Source organism: Phodopus roborovskii, unplaced genomic scaffold, assembly GCF_943737965.1.
Source record: "Phodopus roborovskii unplaced genomic scaffold, PHOROB, whole genome shotgun sequence".
NCBI classification, from domain to species: domain Eukaryota; kingdom Metazoa; phylum Chordata; class Mammalia; order Rodentia; family Cricetidae; genus Phodopus; species Phodopus roborovskii.
The window spans coordinates 24,209,276-24,235,599 of NW_026125397.1; the positions used below are offsets into that span (position 1 = coordinate 24,209,276).

General features: G+C 48.4%; 1 protein-coding gene across 1 annotated transcript in view; it reads right to left on the bottom strand.

Annotated features, from left to right (window-relative positions):
• Positions 1-26,324, bottom strand: part of LOC127215027 (uncharacterized) — a 125,539-nt gene that overhangs the window by 28,356 nt on the left and 70,859 nt on the right. The window contains exons 28-35 of the mRNA XM_051175325.1: positions 25,341-25,506; positions 22,196-22,334; positions 13,465-13,615; positions 11,330-11,425; positions 10,169-10,321; positions 5,066-5,295; positions 3,754-3,892; positions 2,679-2,799 (exon numbers count right to left, since the gene is read on the bottom strand). Coding sequence (XP_051031282.1) covers positions 2,679-2,799; positions 3,754-3,892; positions 5,066-5,295; positions 10,169-10,321; positions 11,330-11,425; positions 13,465-13,615; positions 22,196-22,334; positions 25,341-25,506 — 1,195 coding nt within the window. The remainder of the gene's footprint in view (positions 1-2,678; positions 2,800-3,753; positions 3,893-5,065; positions 5,296-10,168; positions 10,322-11,329; positions 11,426-13,464; positions 13,616-22,195; positions 22,335-25,340; positions 25,507-26,324) is intronic.

Sequence of the window (26,324 nt, forward strand, 5' to 3'; positions counted from 1 at the left end):
CCCACGGACTGAAGGCCAAAACCAAAACAAACAAAACAGTAGTGATCGCCACACCCGTCAGTCCTGGCTGTTACTTTATGGTGTGATAAGGACTGAATCTGAGGTCTGGCACACGCTAGGCAAACACTCTGGACTGAGCTTTAAACTGTTGTAAGGCATGAATCTAAACAGGGGTCTCACTAGAACTGGTCAGTACACCTAGGCAGGGTGATGTGCCAGTGCCAGTTTGACCACGGTTCAGAATAAATCCACTCTGCTCCTCTGCTTCTTTCCTGTTGGCATTTACACAGGCCTGCCCGGCTAGTTGGCTGCCCGCCTCCTTGCCCAGCTCAGCACAGGCACAATGCTCTCCTGTGCCCCGCCCCCACCCCGCTCCGCCCCCACCCCAGGGCGTCATCACAACAACCGTCTGAACCTGGAAGGTGGCTGCACCTGCTCAGGGCTCGTGGCTTTCCTGCTAGGATTCGGAAGGGAGCCACCTGGATGCAGTACACGGCACAAACAAGTGATCTTTGTGTCTGGTAACTGGAGCTCAGTGACACACTCCACTCTCTGGTGACAAGTGGAGCAGCCCCGGGGGAGGGGTCAGCTGGCACATTGCACAGCCGTTCCCAAAGCCGTTTGTGAGGCTCAGGAACCCTGGCATCGAGGGAAGAAAGGAAGGTGATGTCTTAGGTGAGGTTGCCTTCAACACTATGGTGGACACGGCCTCTCGAAGGAAAACCTAGTTTGCTTTGCCAGTTAGTTCCTCCCTAGGTCAAAGGGTCTGGATTTGTCTGTGGGATTGTTAGGAATTAAGAATACATATCTGATGGTCTCCATCAAAAGAGCAAAAGAAAAACCTCTTTGCAAATACTTAATAAGAAGCTTTTTCTTTCTTCCAAAGTTCCCTATCCTGCCGAATGTTTTCCTGCTGTAATCTTACAGTCAGTCCCTTGTATGTGGGGCTAAGGAAACCCCAACTGCACCCATGGCTCCAGCCACAGGGTTCAGGGCAAGTATGCAGGGCACCCAGCCGTTACCAGTCCCAGTTACCACAGGTACCACATCCTGAGTCAAGCATCTCCCAGCACACTGCAGGCTAAGGCAGGGGGACAATGGCTTGAGGCCAGCCTGGGCTACATAGTGAGACCTTGCCTCAAAAGAAGAAAAAAAAAAAAAAAGCAAACACACACAAAGCCTTTTAAGTGGAAAGAAATACACCAAGGGTTAATGGCACTTCTCCTTGGTCAAGGGTGTAGGAGGACATTTTATCTACGATTTGCTCGTTTTTATAGTGCTGGGACCCAAACCAGGACTCTGTATTTACTCTACCACAGAATCTCATCCTCAACCTGTGAAACTTTTATTTTATTTCAGTGTGTGTGTTCTCAGAAGGGGCTCACAGTGTAGCCCAGGCTAGCCTGGAATTCATTATAAAGCTCAGACTGGCCTAAACTCCTGACAACCCTCAACTTCCCCAATAAGGGGATTACCAATGCAAGCCAGTGTTATTGTGAACACGGTACATAGATATGTGTGGGCCAGGATAGAAACACACACCGAGGGAAGCACGCCCCTCACTCTAGAGTCTGGTTGAGGCCATGCTCCCTCTCCAGCTGAGAAATGAGGATTCCAGGAGCTGGGAAGGGATGTCTCAACAGTTAAAACTCACTTACTCAAGTTCAGCTCACAATTGCCTCTAACTCCAGCTCTCTGTGGACACCTGCAGTCGGTCTCTCTCTCTCTCTCTCTCTCTCTCTCTCTCTCTCTCTCTCTCTCACACACACACACACACACACACACACACACACACACACTCAGTAAGAAGCTTACCCCATAGAGACAATGCTCCTTTTATACAGAGAGGACTGTTAAGATGCAGGTGCTAAGTATCTGAGCCTGCGTGGCCTCCAGTGTAGTCTTACTCCTTTCCCAGGCATTTTCTCGGAGTTCCATAAAACAAGCCTAACCCCTTGTTCGTAGTAAAAAGACATCTTACCTTCCCCCTGCAGCCCTTGACCCTAGGGTCTTCCTCTATTAGCGGTGGACCCTATTCAAGCCACAGGAGCCACCCTGTGATCACATGTGGAGAATTCTGGGAGAGGACTCAGAGAGTGAGCTGCCAGAGAGACGCATGTAGCTACCAGGAACGTAGGATGACTGAGCATTCTCCAGTAAGATAATGTCATGTGGAGATACACAGATTAATAGTTATGTGTTAGTAATCAAGAGAGGGCTAGAAAAGAAGAAGCCTGAGCCATCGGACAAACAGCTTATAATTAATATAAGCCTCTGTGTTTTTATTTGGGACTAAAAGGCTGAGGGACCAGGGGGGATAGAAACTTTTGTTCACAGAGCCCTGTCCATGGTGACTGTAAGACACTGAACTGCAACTTTTCCCGTCAGATCCACACCCAGGCTCTCAGCTTGAGTTAGCCTTCTTCCTTGGGGGCTCTTTCTGTTATGCCTCGATCAAACTATGACACAACTCTCTTAATAAACTCCAGCTCTGCTTCAGACATTTCTAGAGAACGAGAGGATCTGTCTTTACTTGAGCAGAGGTCCCTAAAAGATAAGGGAACTCTTCAGGCTTTTGGTGGCAGCATGGTTTGATGTCTATCTGCACCATCTCTGATACTTTGTAATCAGAAGAAAATGTTAACTTTTCCAAGTAGTAAAACAAGCACACTCATTACCTGTTGGGAGGGTGGGCTCCTCCTTGGATTTTTCTGATAGAAGAAGGGTCATCTCTCTACTAACTTTCCTCATCACCTCTTGGATCATATGAATCTCTAAACTTTCCAGAAGTTTCTGGAGCTGGAATAAGCATACATTGAGATGAAAAGCATCACTATGCAATTTAGTTATCTACTGGGCTCCCAAGTTCAATACCAACAGGCAGGCTTCTGGTTTGTTCTCTCCCTCAGCTCCGGTCTCTGGGAAGAATGCCTTTTGGGATCTCAAGTTCTTCTGGGGGATCAATACATATCTCTTTTCTACCACATTTTTTTTTTAATGGCCCTCACCCTGATCGCTTAACTATAACCTCTCCATATCCTACAAAACTCTGAAGTGACCTCATGCCTTTTGACGATCTCTAAATGACACCAGGAATCTCATGAGCCAATTTACATGCCGAGGAGGACTTTATGAGAAGACGTAAAGCTGATACACGAAGATGGCTCGCTCCAATAGCTATGAGCTCCACTCCAGCACGATGCTTGTGGAGCCTATGCTCCCCTGTGGGAGGAACTCAGGGACTCCGGAAGAGCCAGGGTTCTGGAGCACAGGCAGTGTGCTTGGCTCAGAGGCACGCACGGGGTTCACACCGACATTCCCATTGCTTGATGGCTTCGCTGCTCGGACAGCCATGACCCTGCGTCCCCTGTTCAAGCTGGGCAATGGCTGGTGAAGATTCGCGAGTACACTACCCGAGCCACTGAAAAACTGTACTTTCTTCCTGAGACAAACCACTTTGAAATGCTCTGTTCACTATTTCATTGTGTACCAGCTGGATTTTATGTTTAGGATAGTGTTAGTTATACTTCTTATGAGGGCATATGAGTTTGAGGGCAATGAAAATAATGGGACTTAGATTTACAGGCTGGAGACATTGGGGGTTACTTCTTTGCTTACTCCCCCCCCCCATACACCCTTAAGAGCGCCCCTCCCCCATGCCAGCTTGGAGAAAACACCATTTGTGTTTATTGTTTTACCCACCAGGGCAGCAAGGCAGCTTTTCAAAGGCAAACTAAAGAGTGCTCTGTGTACCTGCTGGGCTTTTATTTCAATTTCTGAGGCTCCCTTTGGAGGAAGAATACATTGGCTTCTTATGATAAGTCCTTCAAATTCATCTTCTTTGCCCACCCGCCTGGCTAGCGCCTTCATGCTGGGGTAGAAAATGTCAGCTCTAAGAAATAAAAGAGACAGAAACCACCAAATAAACCTGTTTCCTCTCTGCCCTTCCCTTTCAGTTTCCTGTGACCCAACCCCTGCAGGGACACATCAGCAACGGAGTCGGCCACTCCTTTAGTCAATGTTTGATACCCAGGCCTTTTTCTGCCGAGTACACACAACTTCTGTCTTTATGACATCTCATTTCTAGTGAACCTGACTCAGTAACTTCCGGGATGGACGATTCTGGATGTGCCAAAGAGAAGGTCTGTGAGGTCTGGGGAGTCGGCCTGGACTTACTGAGAAGCAGACACATGGCAGGGACAGTACGCCTTTCCTGCCAGCTAAGCCATCCCAGATGAGGTGTGTAGCCAAAGTCTGGGTAACCTTGTGGACCTAAGGCCCTAGGCCACGTGTGCCACGCCACCCTCTGGCTGTAATACCTCAAGCATCCAGGCTTAGCCTGGGGGGTTGGGGGTGGGAGGCTATGGTGTCCCAAGCAGCTGCAATGGTCTACCCTATGAGCTAAAAAGCTCACTGTCAGCATTGTGGGGTCGCCTGCTTCACTTAAGTTCCAAGTGACAGCAGGGTCTAGGGAGTCAGTGATGGTTCAGGCCAGTTCAGTAGAGTCTAGTTCTTCCCCACAGCTCATGCGGGATACATTTTCCTTACACCTCTGCCGCAGAGACTGTTCCTAGCTGACCCAGTGGAGCTGGGCGCCCTGAGAATCTCTCCTGACTCTCAGTGAAGAAGGTGAAACCCTCGGACCCAGGCTCTAACCACTGACACACGTTGCACAATGTTAATTTAAGGTGTGTTACTTTTGTTTATGCTCCGGGACATTTGTTTAATAATGCAAAGATGCGTTTGATTTAATAAAAGTCAGCTGTGGTCAGGAGGCGGCAGCAACTAGCTGACAGGAAGTTGTAGGGAGGAGCCAGGTGGAGAAGGTTTATAAGGAGGTGGGAGGGTTCCTAGGTGAGCTGCTTGCTATTCAGCCTTTCTGGGGAGCAGGATTCTATCTCAACCTTTGAGTCCTGGGTTCTTTAGCGGAACTTCGGCTCTTTTGGCTTAGCGTGATAGGGTAGCCATAGCTTTAAAGGTAACAGAACAGTTAAAAAGGAAAAAAAAAAAAAAAAAAAAAAAAGACAAGTTTTTTGTTGGCTGTTTTTGTCTCAGCAGTACTCACTCATAGAGCTCTGAGAACTGTTTGTGGAGGGGGGCAGAATTGATCTCCTGGCCTTGAAGCTTGAGTCGGCCCCAGTGTTCCTTCAACACCTCCAGCTGCTTCCACAGGACGAGGAAGGACTTCAGCAGAGCGAGGGGCATTGCTACCTCACAAGGGCCCTCCAACGGCGAGGCCTCTGGGTGACTTTCCAACTGACCTGGGCAGAGTCCCAGACGTGCAGACCAACCTGGCTGAAAACGTGACAGAGACAGAAATCCTCTATCAACCGTGGTTTAAGACGGGATACGTTTTTATATGCACCCATGCAAAGTAACATCCAGGAGAAATGGCTTGTAGGTCTGTAGCGTGCAGACTGTTGTGGAATAACCTTTTGTGCATGTAAAGATGTATCACTAGGTTGGTTTAATGAAAAGATGAACTGCCAAAAGCTAGGCGGGATTTTCCAGGGCAGAGAGAAAGCTGGGGAGAAGGGCAGAGTCACGAGAAGGGCGGGGTCATGAGGAGGAAGCCAGCCAGACTCAAGAGTCACACACATAAGATGGGACAGAGGTAAAAGCCACATGGTAGAACACAGATTAATAAAAATATGGGTAGCCAGGCTGTGGTGGCACACGCCTTTAATCCCAGCACTCGGGAGGCAGAGACAGGCAGGTCTCCGAGTTCAAGGCCAGCCTGGTCTACAGAGCAAGTTCCAGGACAGCCAGTGTTAGGATAAAGCGTGTGGCAAACCTTGGTGGATTCCATGGTGGGTGAGGTTGACCAATGCAGGGGACAAACACGCCAGGCAGACAGCTTAAGTGAGAAGTTCTATTAGAAATGGAAAGTGGGGGGGGGGGAGGGACAGAGAGAGGACAGAAGAGAAGAGGGAGACAGGAAAAGCCCTGTCGGCTCCAGGGGAGCAGGGGGGGACAGAGAGCGTAAATGGGCGGGGTCTGTCTTTTAAAGGGTCCTTTGCACCTGCGTGCTAACTATGCAATCATGGACCCCTGGGCTGACCAGGGTACTGCCTGAGTGCATTCTGCCAAGTGACAAAGGCAGGCCAGCATAATGCCTGAACCCTCACAGCCAGGACTGTTACACAGAGAAACCCTGTCTCAAAAAAACCAAATATGTATGTATGTATGTATGTATATGTGTGTGTGTGTGTGTGTGTGTGTGTGTATGTATGTATGTATGTATGTATGTATGTATGTGTAACAAATATGTGTTAAGTTGTAAGAGCTAGTTAGAAACAAGCCTAAACTATCAGCTGGGCATTTATAATCAATAAGTCTCTGTGTGGTTATTTGGGAGCCAGATGGTGGGACAGAAAATTGTGCCTACGGATAACTGAATCTCCAAGCAGACAGGATAGAAACAGCTCTGTCTGCTTCCTGTTTGCATTTTGAACCGTGGGATTCTATATTCTATTTTTAGCTGTCCAAGATACGGTCTCATGTAGCAGGCCTCAGACTCAGTCGTGTTGCCGAGGACAGCCTTGAACTCTTGAACATCCTGCTTCCATCTCCCAAGTATGGGACTCCACGCTTGGCTTTGAGCCCCAACCTTCAAACACCAGAATCTTCCAAAAGAGAAAAAAGAGAGGCAAGGAGAGAAAGTGTGTAACCATCCCTACCTCCGGTTCCAGGGGGTCTGAAGCCTTCCCATCTCTGTTACATACATACATACAGGCAAACACTCAAGCTGTAATGTAACTTTCCTGTGGGGATTTTACCCATTTTATGAATCAGAAAGCAGAACTTGGGTTCACCCCACCAGCTGACAACTACCTGTAAGTGCAGCTCGGGGGAATTTGATACCTTCTATTCTTTAAACGCAAAATGGAGAACGTTCTGTTTGAATTTACTGTTCCACACTCAAATTTACTTCAAGTAATCCGTCAAGACAGGGTCTTGGTGACCCTGGATCACCTGGCACCCTTTGCAAGGCAGACTGGTCACAAGTGTGTGACGAGGCTCCTGCCTCAGCCTTCAGCTGCCCTTCGAAATTGGGGGTTGTTCATTCCTTCACGGATGTTTCCTTAGATGAGTATTTCCCTGCTGGATGTGGAAGAAATGCAGCTTCAGGCCAGCCAGTGAGTGCTAGGAAGCCCAAAGACGGGGTGTGTGTGTGTGTGTGTGTGTGTGTGTGTGTGTGTGTGTGTGTGTGTGCTGAGTTCAGCTGCTTCCTGGCACAACAGGGAAGTTTTGTTTTGCAAGTCAGATGGCAACTCCTGTGGCCTAGAACTGCAGAACCAGAAACTGGAAGAGTGACCTGGTGTAATTGGAGCCTACATCGGTGTGACTCTCACAGCTAAGGTGTGTCTGCCTGAGAGAGAGCCTGTCAGAGACAGTCGGGAAGAACTGACATCCAGGCCTTGGGGAGTGAGGTGTCCGCAGATGGCGAGAAACCCCTCAGCTGTGCAGCTGGCAAACAGTACATGCGCCTCCAGATGTCTTTCCAGATGTCTTTTCTTTTTTTAATCTTCAGAGCCCTTTCATCAAATGAAATCTGACCCATCAAGACCAAGAAGAATGCCGTAGAGGGGGGCAGCCCACATGCCACATGATTGGTCCCCACCGCTAAAAAAATCACCGCCGTAGAGGAAACGTGGGCCACAACTGTGGAGACTCTGAGTCAATCTGTCGCTGAGGGTTTAGGAGACCGTGACCCTGAGAGATCCGGATACATGTGCCACAGCTGCCCTAGGCACTCAGGGGCTTAGCTCAGGGTGGTAAAGATTCTAGTGTTTCCTGCTCCTATAAATAGCTAGATACTTGGAATTGAAACTAGATCCCAGGTCAGGGGTGCTGCTCAGTGGTGAAGTTGTGTCTGCTTGAAGCCCTAGGCTTGAGCTCAACCGTACTCACATCACAAAGTAAAACCAATCAAAATAAAGTCATTAAGTCAGACTTACTTCTTAATGTGTCTGCATTAAGGGTAGCTACCTCTAAACATTATATTTTTAAATCAACCTTTTTTTTTTTTTTTTTAAACTCGGAAATTAACTGGGTGGCAGTGGCGCATGCCTTTAATCCCAGCACTCAGGCAGTAGAGGCAGGTGGGTCTGAGTTCCAGGCCAGCCTGGTCTACAGAGGGAGTTCCAGGACAGCCAGGGAAACACACAGAGACCCTGTCTTGAAAAACCAAAGCCCAAAACATAAACCTTGGATATTAAATTCTCTCTCTCTCTCTTTCTGTCTGTCTGTCTGCCCATAATATAGCCAGAACAAAGTCTGTATGTCTCAGTGAACTTCTATCCAGTCTGAGTAGCCATTCCAAAAGCTGTGAAGTTCCACACTGGCTTTTAAATTTCCCTAATGAGTATTTTATGCACTTATTCGCCACTAAAACTGAAAAATCCACGACTGAGTTGGAACTAGGAAAACAATAAAAGTAAGAGAGATGACCACAGTGTTAGAGAGGTCGCTGGGAAAGAGGACAGTCACCCACTATTAGTGGGCATGCAAACCCCACTAAGCTCCAAACCCCCAAAGCAGAATTTCCACGGGATCCAGCTGGCATTTCCTCAAAGGACTGTACATCCCACTGCAGAGGTGAGATCCACGCTCGCCTATGTTTGTTGCTGCTCTGCTGGCATAACAAGGAAATTCAATTCTACTCAATGCTCATCGGTGCATGAATGGGTAAGGGAATGTGGTACAAGTACAGAATAAGTAGAATTATTCAGTGTGCAGAAAGTGGATGGAACTGGGAAAGATTTTAAAGTCAGGCAGGCTCAGGAAGGCTAGCATGATGCTCATGTTGTCAGGCCGTCTCCTTTTTACATATGAGTATCTATGTGGAGGGTAGGAGGGCACATGCCTGGACGCCAGAAGGGTTCATGAGAGGGGAAAGGAAACTTTCAGCAGGAAGTCTGCCTACCGTCAAACCTCGGGAGCTCATGTCTGCGCTGTAGTAGGGACCCCCGAGAGCCAAGGAAAAGAAAGACAACAGCCACGCCGGCCATTAGTGTGCTTGAGTGGCAAGTGGTAAGCAGTAGGCTTCTAGAAAACTGAGGTCTGATGAGGAGGCGCTTCCAGGTTTCCAGTCCACGAAGGGATGTTTGGAGTTCTTTTACCCTGTGGGGAATGATCCCTGTACCCCAAACTTGAGAAGATTACGTCGAGGAGACACTGCCAGTCTAGCACCCCTAGGCTAGCTGAGGTTCTCACCTGGGTCTTCTGGCATGACTCCAGTGCTAAAATAAATACCCCGCAAGGGAAGCTCAAGCTGAGCATCTGCCTTGGGAGCATCTGTGGACTCCCTCCAGCCTTTGCTCTATTTTAAACACAACACAAATGGAAGGCAGGGCAGGCGGGCTGGGCTATGTAGCAGGACCCCACCTCAAAAGCATTTTAAAGTTAAAAGAAACATTGTTAATTGGCCAAGAGTGATGGCACAGACCTTTAACCCCAGCATTCAGGAGGCGGGGGGGGGGGGGGGGGGGGGTTCACCTGTGTGGGTTCAAGGCCAGCCTGGTCTATATAGCAAGTTCCAGGTAAGCCAAGGCTGCACAGAGCAGAGGTTCTCAGCCTTCCTAATGCTGTGACCCTTTAATACAGTTCCTCATGCTGTGGTGACTCCAACCATAAGGTTTTAATTGCTACTTCATAACCATAATTTTGCTACTGTTATGAATCATAGTGTAAATATTTGTGACTTCTGGATGGTCTTAGGTGACCCCTGTGAAAGGGTCATTCAACCCTCCCAAAGGGGTCACAGCCCACAGGTTGAGAACCACGGACACGAGAGCCTGTCTCAAAAGCAAACAAAGAACTGTTTTAATTATACATGTGTACGTGCGTCTCTATCTGCAGGTGCCTGAGGAGGCCAGAAGAAGGAGCTGGGCCCTGGAGCAGGAGTTACAGGTGGTTGAGAGTCACCTCCTACGGGTGGGTGCTGGGAACAGAGCTCTGGGCCTCTGCAAGACGAGCAAGGGCTCCTAACAACTGAGCCATCTCTCCGCCCTCCCCTACTACCTTGTGGCGGCTGCATAGTCCTGGCATCCACTGGGAGCAGCTAGCTGTGGGCACGATAGCCCTCTAGTCTGCCTTCCAAAAGAGGAAAGTCTTTCGGATAAGGTAGCACTGGCCAGTCCTGCAGCCCATTTGCTAAGCATACCTGTGTGTTGTCCTGTGTGGCTTGCTGTTCAGGAGAACCCTCCGAGATCACGTGACAGCCACTCAGAAGTACGTCCTCCATTAGTGCCTGCACACCCACCAGCTCCCCATGGGCCACTTGGCGGTCACGGTCACTCAGCCCGCAAAGACACATCTAGAAACAAACAGAAATACTTTCCCACTTTGAAGGGGCCCATGTATCCTTTATACGTGGTTTTGAAGAAAAATATTAAATGCAACTATGCTTATAACCCTCACTCTCTCAACTAACAAAGAAAAAATTCCCCCCAAAATCAGAATACTATTTCTAGCTTAAAGTCCTTCTTGAATGCGTTTGGCCTCTGTGTAAAAGTAGCAAAACTCCCAACCTTACAGCTGCTATGACAAACATGTGGTGGAATCAGTTTCCTTTAAAAGTACAGATTTGTACACAGCCGAGCCCCGGGGAAAAACCAGAAGAAAGATCCTAAATGTGAATTGCTATTCTCTGTTTTTGTTTTGTTTTAAACCCTCTTGCTTTACTGTTAAAATATCTTTTTACTCATGGAGGATTTTAAACATACACAAATGCAAACTAATTCCATCCATCAGTATATAGCCAGTCTTGCCTCACCCCAACTCTCCACTTCATATTTTGAAGGCAAGTTATAGTTAAATTTTTGTCTTGGCTTTAACACACACACACACACACATACACACACACACAGAAAGTTAAATATATTGATGTTTCCTTAACCACGAGAAAACATAATTTTTTCAAAACAATTTAAATAATTTACAGAAGCATCATAATAAATAGAACAATTAAAGAAAATTCTCTCCTCAGTTCTGCTTAAGCGATTCCCACGCCAGGCCAGGTGTCCTACGCCTCTGAGTATTGTCAGTTGTCAGTTTCTCTAAGAGGCTCAGATGGTGACTCCTCTAGGTCACTGCTGTCCTGGGGACTGCAGCTGAGTCTACAGCAAAGGCCAGCAGCTGCTGAGAGCATGCTTTTTCCACAATAAGAAAACATGACTCACCTGGCAACCTCGGGTTACAGCTAGCTTCACAACTAAACAGCCATGTGTCTGACAACTCACCACTGGCTAACACATGAACCTGGTGAAGACCTGCTTTGGAGCCTGTGTTCAGTTCTCTCCAACAAGTGGGAAGACAGATCTACCTGCATATCATACTCTAAGGTGTTTGGGATGCTGCTCATAACTGGAAAAGGTCCCCCGTCTTCCAGGAGCGCCCTCCACGGGAACATTGTAAACGCCTGAATGAAACAAACGACAGACAGGACAATGGTCTCATGCATCCCTCAGATGAAGGCATGCATGAGCAAGATTTCTGCATCCACCTCCAGAGCCCCCTCAGATGGTTCATTTATTGTACTTTCTCTCTGGAGCATGCCCGGTGACACAGACGGAGGAGCAGCAGCCTTACTACTGAGATGGTCTTGGTATAACCAGGAGGCGCCTCGTGAGGAAGGCTGAGGGCCACTGAGCTGGACAGCGAGACCCTGTCTCAAGTGGAACAAAACAAAGGAAGCTCTAGAATAATGCGATACCAAGAGGGTAAACTCAGGTAAATGCGGTACATGTTAGAGACCGTCCAAAGTCCCTTCCTCACCACTGCTCCAACTGTAGGTGTCACCTCAGGCCATTGCTACAAGTGGTGTAGATGACCCCGTCTTCTCTGCGTTACAGAACCAAGGACGTTCTATTTCTTAGGACACCATGTAAACCCTGGACGCAGTGGGGTCCCTCCCCCCCATTCTATACTTCTAGACCTGGTTCCTAGGCTTTCCTCGACACACTGGTGTTTGTAGCAGTGAGCCTGATACCCACGCGCGCCTAATCCAAGCCAACATCCAAAGTCATCAGCAGGCCCAGTGCCACGGCCGGCTCCGTCCTGTGGGTCTAAAAGAGGGTGAGGATTGGACCAAAAGTCACTGACATTTCACATGGAAGCAGGGGCCCTGCCTGAGGTAAATGATGAGTCATTTGTAATGTTTAAGTAGGAGCATTGCACAGTGATTTCAAAGCTATGTCCACGAACTCTTTCCATTAGGCTATAGGGTTTAGTGCTTAGGGCTGGAGATACGCCTGTAATCATAACATTCGGGAGTGCAGACAGGAGAGATAGGTGTTCAAGGTCATGTTTGGCTACTTAATAGATCAACTTGGACTACGTGACACTCTCTATCCAGAGAGAGAGAGAGAGAGCTTATTGGGTGAAGGAGCTTATCACCAGGTCTGATGACCTGAGTTTGACCCCGGATCTGGATGGTGGAAGGAAAGAACTGACCCTTGCAAGTTGTCTTATGACCTTACGCATGCGTGCACACACACACACACACACACACACACACACACAGAGAGAGAGAGAGAGAGAGAGAGGGATAATATAAAACAAGCTAAACTGAGGTGTGCAGAAGGAGGTGACTTCTTTGACCCTTTGAACATGGCTGCACTTAATGGATTACTGTCCGTGACTGGACCGTGGCAGAAGCCAGGGTGTCAGCTCTGAAGCCGGTCATGGGAAGGCCAAGACTTCTACCTCGGGTTCCCCCTCTTGCTCTGGGGAGCCATTTTCCATGTTGTGAGGAAGCCCAGTAGTGAAGACCGAGGGAGGGAACAACCTTGGATGAGGATCTCCTGACAGCCGGATGAAGGAGGCTGCAAACTTCTGCAGTCGTGCTCTGAGATGACCTTCAGCCTCCAGAGAACCCTGAGCCGGGCACGTTGTACCTTGCCTGTTCTCAGCCTCCCGCCTCTCAGGACCCGGGGGCGACAATGGACACTTACTGGCGTGTGTTTGTGCAGCAGAAAGGCAACAAGCTTTGGGAGCCTGACGGTGCCCTGACTCTCAGCGGTCTCATCTCTGGCTTCCCTGAACTTTGACCTCTGTAGAGCTGGTTAATGCGCATCATAATTGCTAGGGTTACATTTGACAACACAGGTTGTAACCAGGGCAATTCAAAGCCCAGGGCCTGACCTGACCTATTTATGCATTGCAATTGCTTCACTATTTATTGACTAGAAAAGATCAAGCCTTTGGGGGTGTTTTGGTTTGTTTTCCCTGACAGCTGTGTGCATCAGGCTGTTGCTCCCAATCATCCCATTGAACATTCCCAGAGAAGACCCTGCCTGGGACTAAGGCCTGGTCCCAAGTCCCCATGGCGCCCTGTGTGAGTGACAGAAGGCCAGTGAAGACGGAGGGCCACTGAAGTGTGAAGACCCTGAAAAACGGAAACCAAAGGGAAACGAAGGGTCAACACTCCTGTACCCACACAACACTCCGGGAACTCACCTGGAGGCTCCTTGGGTCCAGCGGCTGGGGCAGGCTGAACTGTGAAGAAAAGATGCTCCTCCTGAGACAGTTGCTCAGCGGTGGCAAACCATGGCACACACCTTCTGCGACAGACTGGTGGGCAGGAGCATTTCCTGCTGCCAAAAATGTCCTGTCAAAATATGGTGAGACTTTCTGTTTAGTGTGGTTACTTACGCCTTCAAAGCCTAGAACTCCCTTCAAACTTTCTGTGGCAAGAGAATATTTTGAAAGAGGAACAAGGTTTCTCCCTCAACCACAGCACCCAAGCTTCCCTTCCCTCTCTCACGTCTATAGGTGATTTATCAATGGGAGAAATTGATACTTTCTATCAAGAGAGTATTTTGGTAGGAGTGTCCGGAAGGTGCAAAGTTCAGAAGGCACTGGGTATACGGGGTTGTTGGACACCTAAAGTGCAGTTCTTCTGAATGAGGGATTGAGTTTTAAGTTTTACTTAATTTTTACTCCTCCTCACTTGAACTAACCAGCCACCCTGGGCTACCAAACCGGGCACCAATCACATCAATAGGTCCAGAACAAAGACCTCAGCTGTCTGCTCAACTCTTTTAGTTAACAGCTGAAGTAACAGTTCGAATCTATAAAAACCAAAGTTTAGGTTAAGTAAGATCTAGGGGTATGAAAGAAAAACACATTTGTTTTGCTGAAACAAAATTTTGGCTTTCTACATCGAGAACCACAAACCCCGAAGACAAGAGCATAAGATTTATAATGTCAGCAAGAACGAGGGGTGTGTGGAATAATTCAGGGCAGTTTCCTGCCCCAAAGGAAAGAAGATTAGCAAGGAAGCACAGTTTCTAGACGTCAGCTAGCCGTCTTTATTGTATGAAGGGTGCCTAAGAAAAGTGCTAAGGCAGGGTAATTTGGGAGAGAGTATCCCCAGAAGTGATGTCTTCCGTGGAGACCAACTCTCCCCGGCAGCAGGAGGAAAGGAGACTTGCCAGGCTGAAGGAAATGCAGCTGATGGAACTGAGGAGGCTAGCAGAGGCTGGCATGTCAGAGACTTGGGAGTGCCTGAGCTCCATCAGTGAATGTCCATGTGTGTGTGTGGGGGGGGGGGGGGTGGAACAGGAAACCAACCATGAGAGGTGGGACCTGACAGCTCACGGAAGAGGAGAGTGAAGTGACCCCTCCTCTCTAACTTCCAGCACCACCCTTTAGCAAGGTTAGAGCTCAGGCTGCCTCAGAGAAGAAAGAACAAGGGAGGAGGGTGTGGTGTGAGCCCTAAAACTAAGGTCCAGTGTTCGGAGCTGCCTAGACGCCTGGCAGTCTAACCACAGCTTCTCCGTTCTCCCAGGATAAGGTCCCTGTGTCCACCCACGCTCCTTATCAAGGAGAGCTCTTTCCCTGTCCCTGAGCAACAGCTGTTTCCTGCCAGACCTTGGAGCTAGGCAAACAAACTGATCATGTGCCCCCTGCCTGGTAACCTGGGAGGAGCACACCACACCCTCTTATAGTCTCTGTCTCTGCGTGTTCACTGGATGTGGCCTGATGTGGCCTCTCCTTCCTGGGGAGACACAGACTAACAAACTGCAATCGATCTTATCCTGTCCAGTATTTGGTGCCATCTGTTCAGCCATCACAAGCCCCAGAGCAGAATCTTTTCCCCTCACCAATAGTGTGAATAGGAGGCAACTGAAATAACTAACTGGCTTGGAATTCCAGGGTGACCACTTTTAACCATGTGTGACTCAATGGTGTGGCATTGGAGAGGGAAGTAGTTTTGCCATCAGCAGAAGTAGGGACCTATGAACCTAATAGTGGAACACTTGGAGGGTGAATAAAACATGCGTGTGTGTGTGTGTGTGTGTGTGTGTGTGTGTGTGTACACCTGCACGTGCATGTGCCTGTGTGTGTGTGTGCATGTGTGCATTGTGTGCTCATGCCTGCATGTGTGTGTGTGCCTGTGTGTGTGTGTATGTCTGTGTGTATACACCTGCACATGCCTGTGTGTGTATGTATACATGTGTGTACATGTGTGTATTTTGTGCCCATGCCTGTGTGTGTGTACATGTGTGTACGCTCTTGAGTGTGTGTTGACACTGAACATGCTAAGCATGCACTCTACCACTGAGCTAACCCCTAGCTCCATACTCTATTTAGGATGGAGGTTGGGGCTGCCTAAAGGCTACATAAACTTCCCCCTATTTCCTTTAGCTTCCATGTGATTCCTCAGTGGGTCCTGCCAGGGAAAGCACAGCATAGCAGGCGCAGCAGTGATATAGCGTGTCAGGAATCTTCCCAGTACTGAGCCGGGGACTGCCTGAAGTACAATGACAAACCTCACACGGGCCACCACCTCCATCCACACAGAGCCCAGTTCAACAGAAATGCTCCCTCTTAATTGTCCAAGGTCTCTCTATGCATTTGGTACATAGTTAAAATGACGGCATCAGAAAGCAGGCCGTTTGAACAGAAACACTTCAGTGCAGTCAGGAACACAGAAGCAGAGCGAGTGAGGACAGCCTCTTCCGTTGCGTGCTCCTATTGCTGCCTCGCACGCATCTCTACCTCCCCTCCCCTCCCCTCCTCCCTCCTTCAGGGGCCATCTTTGTTCACTCTTTGACACGCTCTCTCTCTCGATTTCTTTTGAAGGTTTATTTTTGAGACTATTCTGTGTATGTTGCAGGGGAGAGGGTATGTACATGTGAATGCTGGAAGCTGGGGTCCAGAGCTGTAACAGGTGGGTGGGTGTGAGCCACCTGCCATGGGTGCTGGGACCTGAACTCTGACCCTACGCAGGAACAAAACATGCTCTTAACTGCTGAGCCATCTCTCCCAGCCCTGATGTGCTGTTTCCTTATAAAGTTTGGGAAGAATTTTGGAACAAACAGTTACCAAAGTGGCTACAATTCTTGGAAAAATTTTAGAGCCCCACTAAGGAACCAAGGTGTTGTGTAATGTTGCCCTCTGCTAGGGCATGACCACTGCCTTCTTGAATTCTTAGTAGCAGTGATTACAAGCAGAAGACCAACACAAGACCAGGCCCATGACCTTTCAGTCATGGTACAGAGGGGCTCATGAGGCAACAGCCCTCTCTCAGTGTATGTAAGTGGTAAACAGTTGTTTGGGGGCATGGTAAGACAGGACAGCTGGTTTTTGATGGTGTGGCTTCCTGTGCCCCTGTAGGCATCACTTTACCCATGCATAAGTGAACTCATTAGCTCGCCAAGCTACAATTGGTGGGATTGTTTCTTGCGTCTGTAAGTCTGTGCTCCATCTGAGGTGGACAGCATTTGCCTCCAAGGAAAAGCTAACAGATCACAAGCCTACCTCCTTCCCCGAGTCCCCAATTCCTCATCTGCATGCCATATGCTGTGAAACAGAGATGGTTTAAACACAAAGATCCATGTGTTAGAAGTGTATCAGGGGACTGCAGTGTAATTATTAAAAGGGCCCACAGGAACATAACAACTGTGATGGACAATCTTCATTGTTAGCTTGATTGACTTAGATTTACCTAGGAGACATACAACTGGGTGTGTCTGGAGAGGTTAAATTAAGAATGTGGGTAGCACCATCTGGTGGGCTGAGTGTAGCTGGAAGCTTTTATTCATTCCACCTGGTACTGCAGTCACGGCCAATGGCTCAGGCACACCAGTAACTAGCTCTCACATTTAAAGTAACCGTTTCTATTAACCTAGGTATCACCATGAAGCCGTGCCTTACTTATAACGCTCTGGCGCCTTCCTCAGGCGGCTACACGGCGTCTCCTTGACTCAGCTTTCTTTCTCTCTGTATCTGTGTTTGGATTTCCCACATAGCTATATTCTGCCTGGCTATTGGCCAAATCAGCTTCTTTATCAATCAATGGTAATAAAACGTATTCACAGCTTACGGAGGGGCATCCCACACCAGCTGAATAAAACAGGAAGCGGATGAAACAAGGAAAGGGCCGGCACGTGTCTCCTGCTCCCTCACACCCCAGCTTCCATGCTTCTCTGGCCATGACAAACTACACCCTTACACTTGAAAGACAAAAAAGTAAAGTTAAGGACAGACTAACCTGGAAAGCTAACCCAGACCAATATCTGTTCCATATGCTAACTTCCCCTCACAAGGCCCTGAGATAACAGGATACCAAGAATTCACACTGCCCCTCCTTTCCGTGAGTCAGCAGGTGGTGAATAGGGTCCTTAGGAAACAAAGAGATAGCTGTACCTCCGGATTGCCCAGACAAAATTAATTAGCACACCCTGAGGCCCTAAGGTCTGTTGACCCTAATAGCAAGACTATCCGGCCTCAAAGGGTCATGCACTCAATGGACAGAGAGGGTCCCACCCCCTCCCTAAGCTTGTGGGTTTTGCCTTTAAAGACACCTGTGCCCCGGGGGATGGGGCTTCTCTCTGGCCTGCATGCTGGAGGAGCCCGTTTGCTCAAACGTTTCCTGTTCATTAAAGCCTCTTGCGTGTTGCAGCAACTGGACTGGCCATTGAGTTCTTGGGGGAACCGACCGAAACTGGGAGACTCCTCATTCTGAGGGTCTTACACACTGTGAGCCCAAGTGAGTCTCTCTGTGTTGAGTGATTTTTGCCAGAGCAATGAAAAACAAACGAATACCCTTCTAGCACCAGATCTTCTTTTCCTTCTTCCCTCTCCGTTTGAGACTTTTCTCCCAAACATCTGTTACTATGCTGGACAATTTTATGTTAACCTTGCATGAGCCAGTCATTTGGGAAGAGGGAACCATTAAGAAGATGCCCACCCCCAGCAGACTGTCCTCTGGGAAAGCCTGGGGTACGGTTTATTTGACTGATGATTGATGTGGGAGGGTCCAGCTCTCGGTGGGTGGGGCCATCCCTGGACTGTCGTCCTGGGCTCTATAAGAAAGCAGACAGAGTAAGCCAGGGGAGCAAGCCAGTAAGCAGCACCCTCCATGGCCTCTGCATCAGTTCCTGCCTCCAGGTTCCTGCCTGGAGTTCCTGTCCTGGCCTCCCTGGATGATGGGCTACAAACTGTAAGCTGAAGTTAACCCTTTCCTCCCTAGCTGCTTTTGGTCACGATGCTTCATGAAATCATGACTAAGACTATTGTTTTCCTATTTTATTCATTCTTTTTGTTGTTATTTTGTTTTGAAATAGGATCCGCGACTGCTCAGGCTGGCTTTGAACTCACTGTGTATGGAATTTCTGATCCTTCTATTTCTTCCTCCCAAGTTCTGAGGTCACAGGTTTACACTACCTCACCTGACTTATTTGTTGTGGGAGACATTGTCTTCCTATGTAGCTCTGGCTATTCTGGTATTCACTACGTAGCCCAGGTTGGCCTCAAATTCATAGCATCTCTCCTCCCTCAGTCTTGTGAGATCAGGCATGTGCAATCACATTTGACTAGCATTTTTCTTTTTTTAGTTTTCTTTTCCGTGGCAAAGTCTCAGTGTTTTACCCTGGCTGTCCTGGAACTTGCTCTGTACCAGGCTGGCCTCGAACTCACAAAGAGCAGCCTATTTCCACCTCCTAGGTGTTGAAATTAAAGGCGTGCACCATTTCTCTGTCTCCCAATCACCCTTAATGTTAGCAGTACATACAGAGTAGAAGACAACTGTTTCAGCCTATTTTACAAGGCGCCTGCCTGTGAAGGGCTTCCTCTCCCTCCTTCTCCCCCTGCTCTCCTGCAAAGAATTCTATTCTGGAACTCAAAGGATGACAGACTTTTGATTAAAGAGACTAATGGTTACTACCTGTGGCTTTGTAGAACTGATTCCATTCCATGATTGGAGAGGAAAGTGGTTAGAGACAATCCACAAATAAATGAGCATGTACTGGGCATGATGGCACACATGTAAACCTAGTACTTATGAGGCTGAGGCAGAAGGATTGTCATGAGTTTGATGGCAGCTTCGACTACAGTAAGAACTTGTCTGAAAAATAAATAAATAACAGTATATGGCTTTGTTCAGTAAAACTTTATTGGTGGACACTGAAATAAGAAATGCATTGGTTTTTTGTTTGTTTGTTTTGAGGGGGCTCTATTTGCTTTATTTTGAAACAAGGTTTCACCTGTGTAGTCTTGGTTAGCCTGGAACTCACTATGCAGACCAGGCTAGCCTTGAACTCAGAAAGACCCACGTTTTTCTGACTCCTGAGTGCTGGGATTAAAGGTGGGCACTTCCATGCCCACCCCATGTAATTTCATATGCTGCTAAATACTATTTTCTTATTGATCTCCCCTAACTATTTAAACATGTAAAATCCACATCCTTAGCCCCAGGGCTACACAAAAACCGGCCTGACTTACACGGAGAAGACTGTCCTGAAGCACCCATTCAGTTCAACCATTTACACCCTAGGAAAATGCTTGCCCTATCTAGCATCACAGATAAACTTGACACTCGGGCACATCATGGACCAGGAGTTAAAAAACTCCTCAATGGACAGAGGTAAATGTTGAACCATAGACAATATGACTCTGATCTATTGGGGGATAGCCACAGATTTCCATCAGGCTTTTCCCTAGTGCCCTTAAGGGCAGGTGGGGGAGGGTAATGTGAATTATGCCAGGCAAAACTCCATCTCCATGTTTCTGTTATGTGGGTAAGAGGGAAATGATAGGCAACTTTACAGGACCATTGTCCCACATCCTTCCTGAGTCTTTGGAAGCATGCTCTCCTCCTTCCAGGAGAGAGTTTGGAACTTCCTTTACAAATCCAGGAGGAGCCTTCACTTTGCAGGAGCTGATCATTTCCTGGGTCAAAGAGCCCTGCTTGCTCAGTTAATTCCGAGATGCTCCAAGGAAATTTACCTGTGTCCTGTCTCTTGAGTATCTAAACGCCTTCCCTCATTTGTGGGATCGGTGTTACCTGAGACGATGGAGAGGGTAACATTTCTCCGTCAGCCTTTCTTTATCCCTCTGTGTCCCCTTCTCAATCATTCTGCAGCCCAGAAACTACCATACTCCACAGGTTTTGAAGCTAAGCATACATAAATCTCTGATTCTAGCATGTGGTTCTACATATGTCCAGCAGGAAGCCTTCTGGGAAGAGAGAAAAAAAAAAAAAAAAAAAAAAAAAAAAGAGCAGGAAGGTGGACCAAATAAAGAATAAAGAATGGCAGGTGTGCCCCCTGGGTGGTTTCCTCTGAGAAAGACATTGGAAGCTGGCATCAGACACACACACTTTGTCCCCCACTGCTCTGGTTACACAGTGCAAGGCACAGTAAGTGTGTAGAAGCAGACTGGTTTCCCTGGACAGAACCCTGTGTGTCTGGAACCCCACAGGACTCGTGCAGGATGAGCCAGCTCCCCCCCCCCCACAGCCCGTAAATTTCTTATGATTTCTATCTTGGGCCAGACGTGGTGGCTCACTCCTGCAATCTCAGTACTTGGAAGGCTGAGCTTTTCCAAAGTTCCAGAAGAGCCCAGGCTAGAGTAAGACCTGTCTCAAAAACAAAAGCCAGACGAAAAGGAAAAAAACAAAAACAAACGCTTTCAGGCTTTCAGAGTTTAGAGGTCAACTCTGATTCAGCAGCTGTCCAGACACCCACAGCCCTCACAACCCGCAAGCTAAACTAAGCTGTAGCCCCCAACGCTGCTCATCAATAAAAAGTTAAAAAAAAAAAATCAACAGGAAGTCTTGCACTGCTAAATTTATATTCTAAATCCAAGAATTGTTGGCAGAAAAAAGCAAACACAAAGTAGAAAAATACATTCATTCAATATAACCCCACCATCTCCCTCTCTATGAAGGCTCCGTGCTAAGGGTGGGAAACATGGGTAATTCTCTGGCACAGCCCTGTGGGGCCCTTTTTGGCTCAACACTCACATTGCAGATGCATTGGAAGAAGTTGCTAAGAATATTGGAGCTAGGTTGCGGTGGGGGTAGGGACATGACTCAGGACTGTAATCCCAGCATTGGAAGACTCATCCAAGTTCAAGGATGACCTGGTAAACAGTTCCAACCATTCACCTGGTTCCAGACCAACAAGGGCTACAAATTAAGACTTTGTTTCAAAACAAAACAAGAGAATAATCAAAGCTGGGCTGGGAAAATAGTTGTACCACTCAGGAGGCTGAGACAGGAGGACAGCAAGTTCAAGACCTGCTTTGGCTGGTTAGTTTCAGGGTTTCCTGAGCTTCATACCAAGATACTAGAGTTCTGCCCTTTGCTCTAATTAAAAACAACAAGCACCCCCCCACACACACACACACAAATCCAGGGGTGATCGGACCTGACTGGTTTTCTTTTTCATAAAACATTTTCTGGAAACATAAATATTAATCCAAACTCAATCCAAATCCATCAGGATCACAATTTATCATCAAAATAAAACTTTAATAATTAGAGCACTTGAGGGTACGGTTCCTGAATGATAAAGGTGGAAGGTGGATCTACTTCAAAACCAATTCCCACAGCTAGTTCTGTAAGCTTTGGGTGAACTTTGAAAGGTTGAGCTGAAAGGCGAAATAAACTCTTCAGAAGTACAGAACTTTTACTCCCTGCAACACAAACTTGATGTTAAAAGCAAGTAATGCTATAGAGTGTTTGTAAACTGTCTTTAAAAACCTCAGGAATACCGGGGCAGATTCCACACAAGCTATAGGAAGACCGTGTGGAAGCCAGTGTGCCCGATCTGAGGGCAGCCTATTTAAGGCTCCTTGTCTAATCTTGCTAACTGTGGCCTCCCTGGGTGGGGCCTCAGTGAGCACCTGCTCAGCAAGCCACTCTCCTTGGTAGGAGCAGCAGCTCTGCCGCCCTTACCGGAGGAGACATCTCATGGCAGCATCGAACTGCATCCAAGTCACCTCCCTTCGGAGGAGGAGGGCCTGGGCCACCTGGCTCGGGTCCTGGGGGCTCGGGAGACCGTCAATCAGTTTCTGCAGTTCTCGAAGCTCAGACCCTGGAAAGTGAGGGACAGCGGAGTCAGACAGTGAAAGCTAGACCGCCACAGCCTTTCACCTCCAGAGCCAACTTGTCATCCAAACGGACTTCCTTGGTTTGTGGATGTGCTAATTATATGTTTTGCAAGGCAAGCAGCTCTAGAAACCAAAGTCTAATTTAGCTTCTTTCCTTCCTCTCTCTGGAAGATAGATACCCACACCCGGTGGTTTAGAAAAACCGTTGAAAGTTCTGAATCTGCCGGACCGTGGCCTCACATCAGAAAGAAAAAGAAATGGCACGGGAAGGGAAGGTCCTCGGGGTACCCACTAGGAACCTGCCGTTACCGTCAGCCATCCGCCACACTCATTTCCATTGTCCTGTCGTTGGAATCGGCCTCCCTTCGCCACTAGTGTGTGGGCTGAGTCAAGGATCATAACGCCAGTAAAAAGATAACGGCACACATAATACACGGACACACACAGATATGTGTGTACACGTCCACGCATAACCTTGTGGGACATTCAGTCGGTTTAGGAGCTTGCCCTGTTTCTCGGAACCCTGTACTACGAGAGAGAGATCCACTGTCCGAGTGCACTGGGCCTTGAGATGACCCTGGAGACAGAAGAAGCTTTCCAAGCCACTCGGGCTGCCCTGATAAAATAGGGGAGCCGGGAGAAACCAGCAAACACATAGGGAGCATGGCAGGCCTGTGTGTTCAGAGCTATCTGAGCATCAGCCTATCTATCCCCAAAGGGCTGTCAGCTTCCTCTGATGGGGACAGCTTTCTGCCCTGTCATGGGAAAGGCTGTGAGGCACAGTTGCTGTTCCTCTGCTGGCAGCCCAGGACAGGCATCACTCAGGCATTGATGAGGTTGCTCCCTCTTGGCGCTGCTCCAGACAAAGCAGCCTTCTTCCTACCTGGCATGGGATGGGTCACCTCAGCATTTGCGCACAAGAAAAGCAGAGGACTCTGGGATCACGAGAAAAGGACAAAGCGGCCATAAGGAAAGGAGGGCTGGAATACACGTGGCATCTACGTGGAAAGGGGACTGTTGCAGATAACGAAACCTATTGCTTTTTAGGACTCAGTTAAAATGTCACAAATTAAAACACAAATAAGGCCGGGTGTGCTGGTGAACATGCACCACCACACCCTTGATCCCAGCACTTGGGAGGCAGAGGCAGGTGGATCTGTGTAAGTGCAGTCATGTGTTGAAGTGTGTCTTAGACTGGGGGGGGACATTACCTCTCCCTTGCCTCCTACTGACTTCCTTCTGCCTCCTTCTTCAGTAGGGAACTGTCTGACTGGGAAGAGGAAGTGGAGATGTGGGCAGGGAAAGCAGCCTGGGGATGAGGGTGGAGGGTGGCCAGAGGACCCGGGAAAGGCAGCTCTGGATATCTTAGACTCTAGGAACAGGATGCAGCTTAGCATGGTTTTAACAAACTCCAACAGCCACTATATTAGTAAGGGCACTTGGGCGTGGCTTTAATCTTGTGTTGCAAGTCTTTGAGACTTGCTTGTGTCCGGTTGAGATCATTAGCCTGAGACACTTCCAGGCTTCTTGCTGAGGCAGCACCAACATCATCCCTGTCCCCTCCCTTCACCGCATTCACGGTCAGCACACCCTCCTAGTCACCAGGCGTCCTTCCCTGTGCCCAGATATGAACATTCAGATTTCCTCTGTGTGCATTAGCACGGTGCAAGCCTACTACCTCCAAGCTCCAGGGTCCCACTCAGGCCATCACACATTTGGTTTTAGAACTATTTGATGTAAAGAGCCAATCACCTCGTTTCTTAGGTTCACCTCACTCTCTAAAGTTCCTGGTGACTGTGTCGCAGTACTTGGCTTTAATTGGTCACTATCAACAGAGCTAGTGACTTAGTTTGTATGAGGCAAGTTACTAAAATAAGATTAGCCTCTGTTTCCAGTGAGTCCTACTAGTAAGATTCTGTTGTTGAGGATGGCGAGGTGGCTCGGCAGTTAGGGATGTTTACTGCTCCTCTAGAGGACCTGAGTTCAGTTCCCAGCACCCATGTTGGGTTGCTCACCAGAGCTACCTGTAAATCCAGTTCTGAGGGATCAAACACCCTCTTCTGACCTCCAAGGGCACCACATATACATGCCATACCCCTGCAACACACACACACACACACACACACACACACACACACACACACACGCTCACACACAGGGGTAGTATGCATGTGTGTGTTAACATATTTGCCTGGGTGTCAGTGTACAATGTAAGTCTGTGCTTACCAAGATCAACCTTGGGTGTTGTTCCTGCGGTGCTGTCTACCTTATTTTTGAGACGGGTCTTCTCACTGCCTTACAGTTCTCCGAGTAGGCTGGATAGGATGGCTGAGGCGCACCAGAGACCCACCAATCTGTGCCTCCCCTGCACAAGCTTTTATTAACGTGATCTCAAGTCTTCATGCTTACCCAGCAAGCACTTTGCTGACAGACCTATCTCTCTGGCCTCCATTGCGCAGTATCTTATCAGTACCAGACACATGAAGATACCGTCTTACAACCCAATGCCCTTCACTGCTCAGTCTCAGCACAGACAGATGGTTCTGAGCTATAAGAACCATCAGCGTCTTCACGGTGGCTGCTTGGGTAGGACATTGTCATGTGAGTCAGGAGGCAAATGAAGAAAAAGGGAATGAAAGTTGAGTGGCCTTAAATACCCTTACATAGATTTCAGTCCAGAGAATATCTCTGTGAGATATTACTCCATCTTATAGATGGGCAAACAGAGATGCAGGGAGCAAAGTAGCTCATATCCAGTGGCAGAGGCAGGGTCTGAGCTGGGTCTCTGGACTCCTGCCTGACTCAGTCAGTACACTTTCTGGAGAGCCTACACATGTGTATTCAATGGACAGAATGTGCACTTGGAGACGGTATGTAACAGGATTTTTCCTGGTCCTTCCTGTCACTGCCTGGGTTTCCAACATTAACCTTTTCTTACAACTGCCACCCAACAGGCCTGGTGATTCTAACAGTGGCTGTCATTTGCTTACCAATGCCCTCGGGTCCTCCCCAGTCATTCCTCAAGGGGCCAGGACTTAGAGGAGAGTCGAAGCATGCTGGGCAATTGCCAAGCTTGGCAAAGCTGAAAAGGTAGGCCACGATGTCGTGGAGAGGAGCTACGAGCTGGAGAGTCCGTTTCAGGGCTCTGAAAGCTGCCTGCGGGTAGAAGCAACAGAAGAAAATGGTTTCGGGAACCTTCCTAAGAGGCCTGTGCAATGAGGCGAGGGACTAGGGAAGCTGGGTCGTGCATACAGGGGTCCCTCAGCATCACAGGGCTTGGCCCGTGGATGCTACAGTGCCATCGTGAGCACGCAGCTGCTCATCCCTTGTGTGACACGGGACAGTATGTCTGCTTCTCCTTTGTAGAGCCTCCTGTGAACTCCTAGTCATCTTAAGTTACTTATAATATCTATACATGAATAGTGTTTTCCGCAACTGTTTTTGACCAGTGGTTGATGGATGCAGACTCTGTGGTCCTGAGAACACAGGTCATGCGAAAGCAAACATTTTCACAGTGCACCCAGGGTAACAAGGGAGAAAAAGAAAACAACAAACCTACTCATGAGTAGCCCCGCTCTTAGGCAAAGACACCAGGGTGGGGGTAAAAGCGCCATGTTTCCGTGTGTGTAAAGTCAGCACAGCCGAACACAGCAGCCTGCTTATTTGACTACCCGTGAACCACAAGGGTCACAGCAGGGACTGTCACCCAGGCAGTGTTCTCTGAGCATCTACAACTGAGGCATGGGTGTTTGTAGCCGTGAAGAAAATTCAGAATATCTCCCAAATGCCATGTTCAGCCTCAGCACACGTTTCCACGACCATTTTCTAAGGGATCTCAATGCTATTCTTGATCATCAAGTCAGAGAGCTGCGGCCTGCCAGGTGTGCTGGTACACGCCGCTAATCCAGCCCGTGGAAGGGACCTCAGCATTAGTGACACGGGTCCCAGGCCAGCCTGGCCTAGACAGTGAGCTC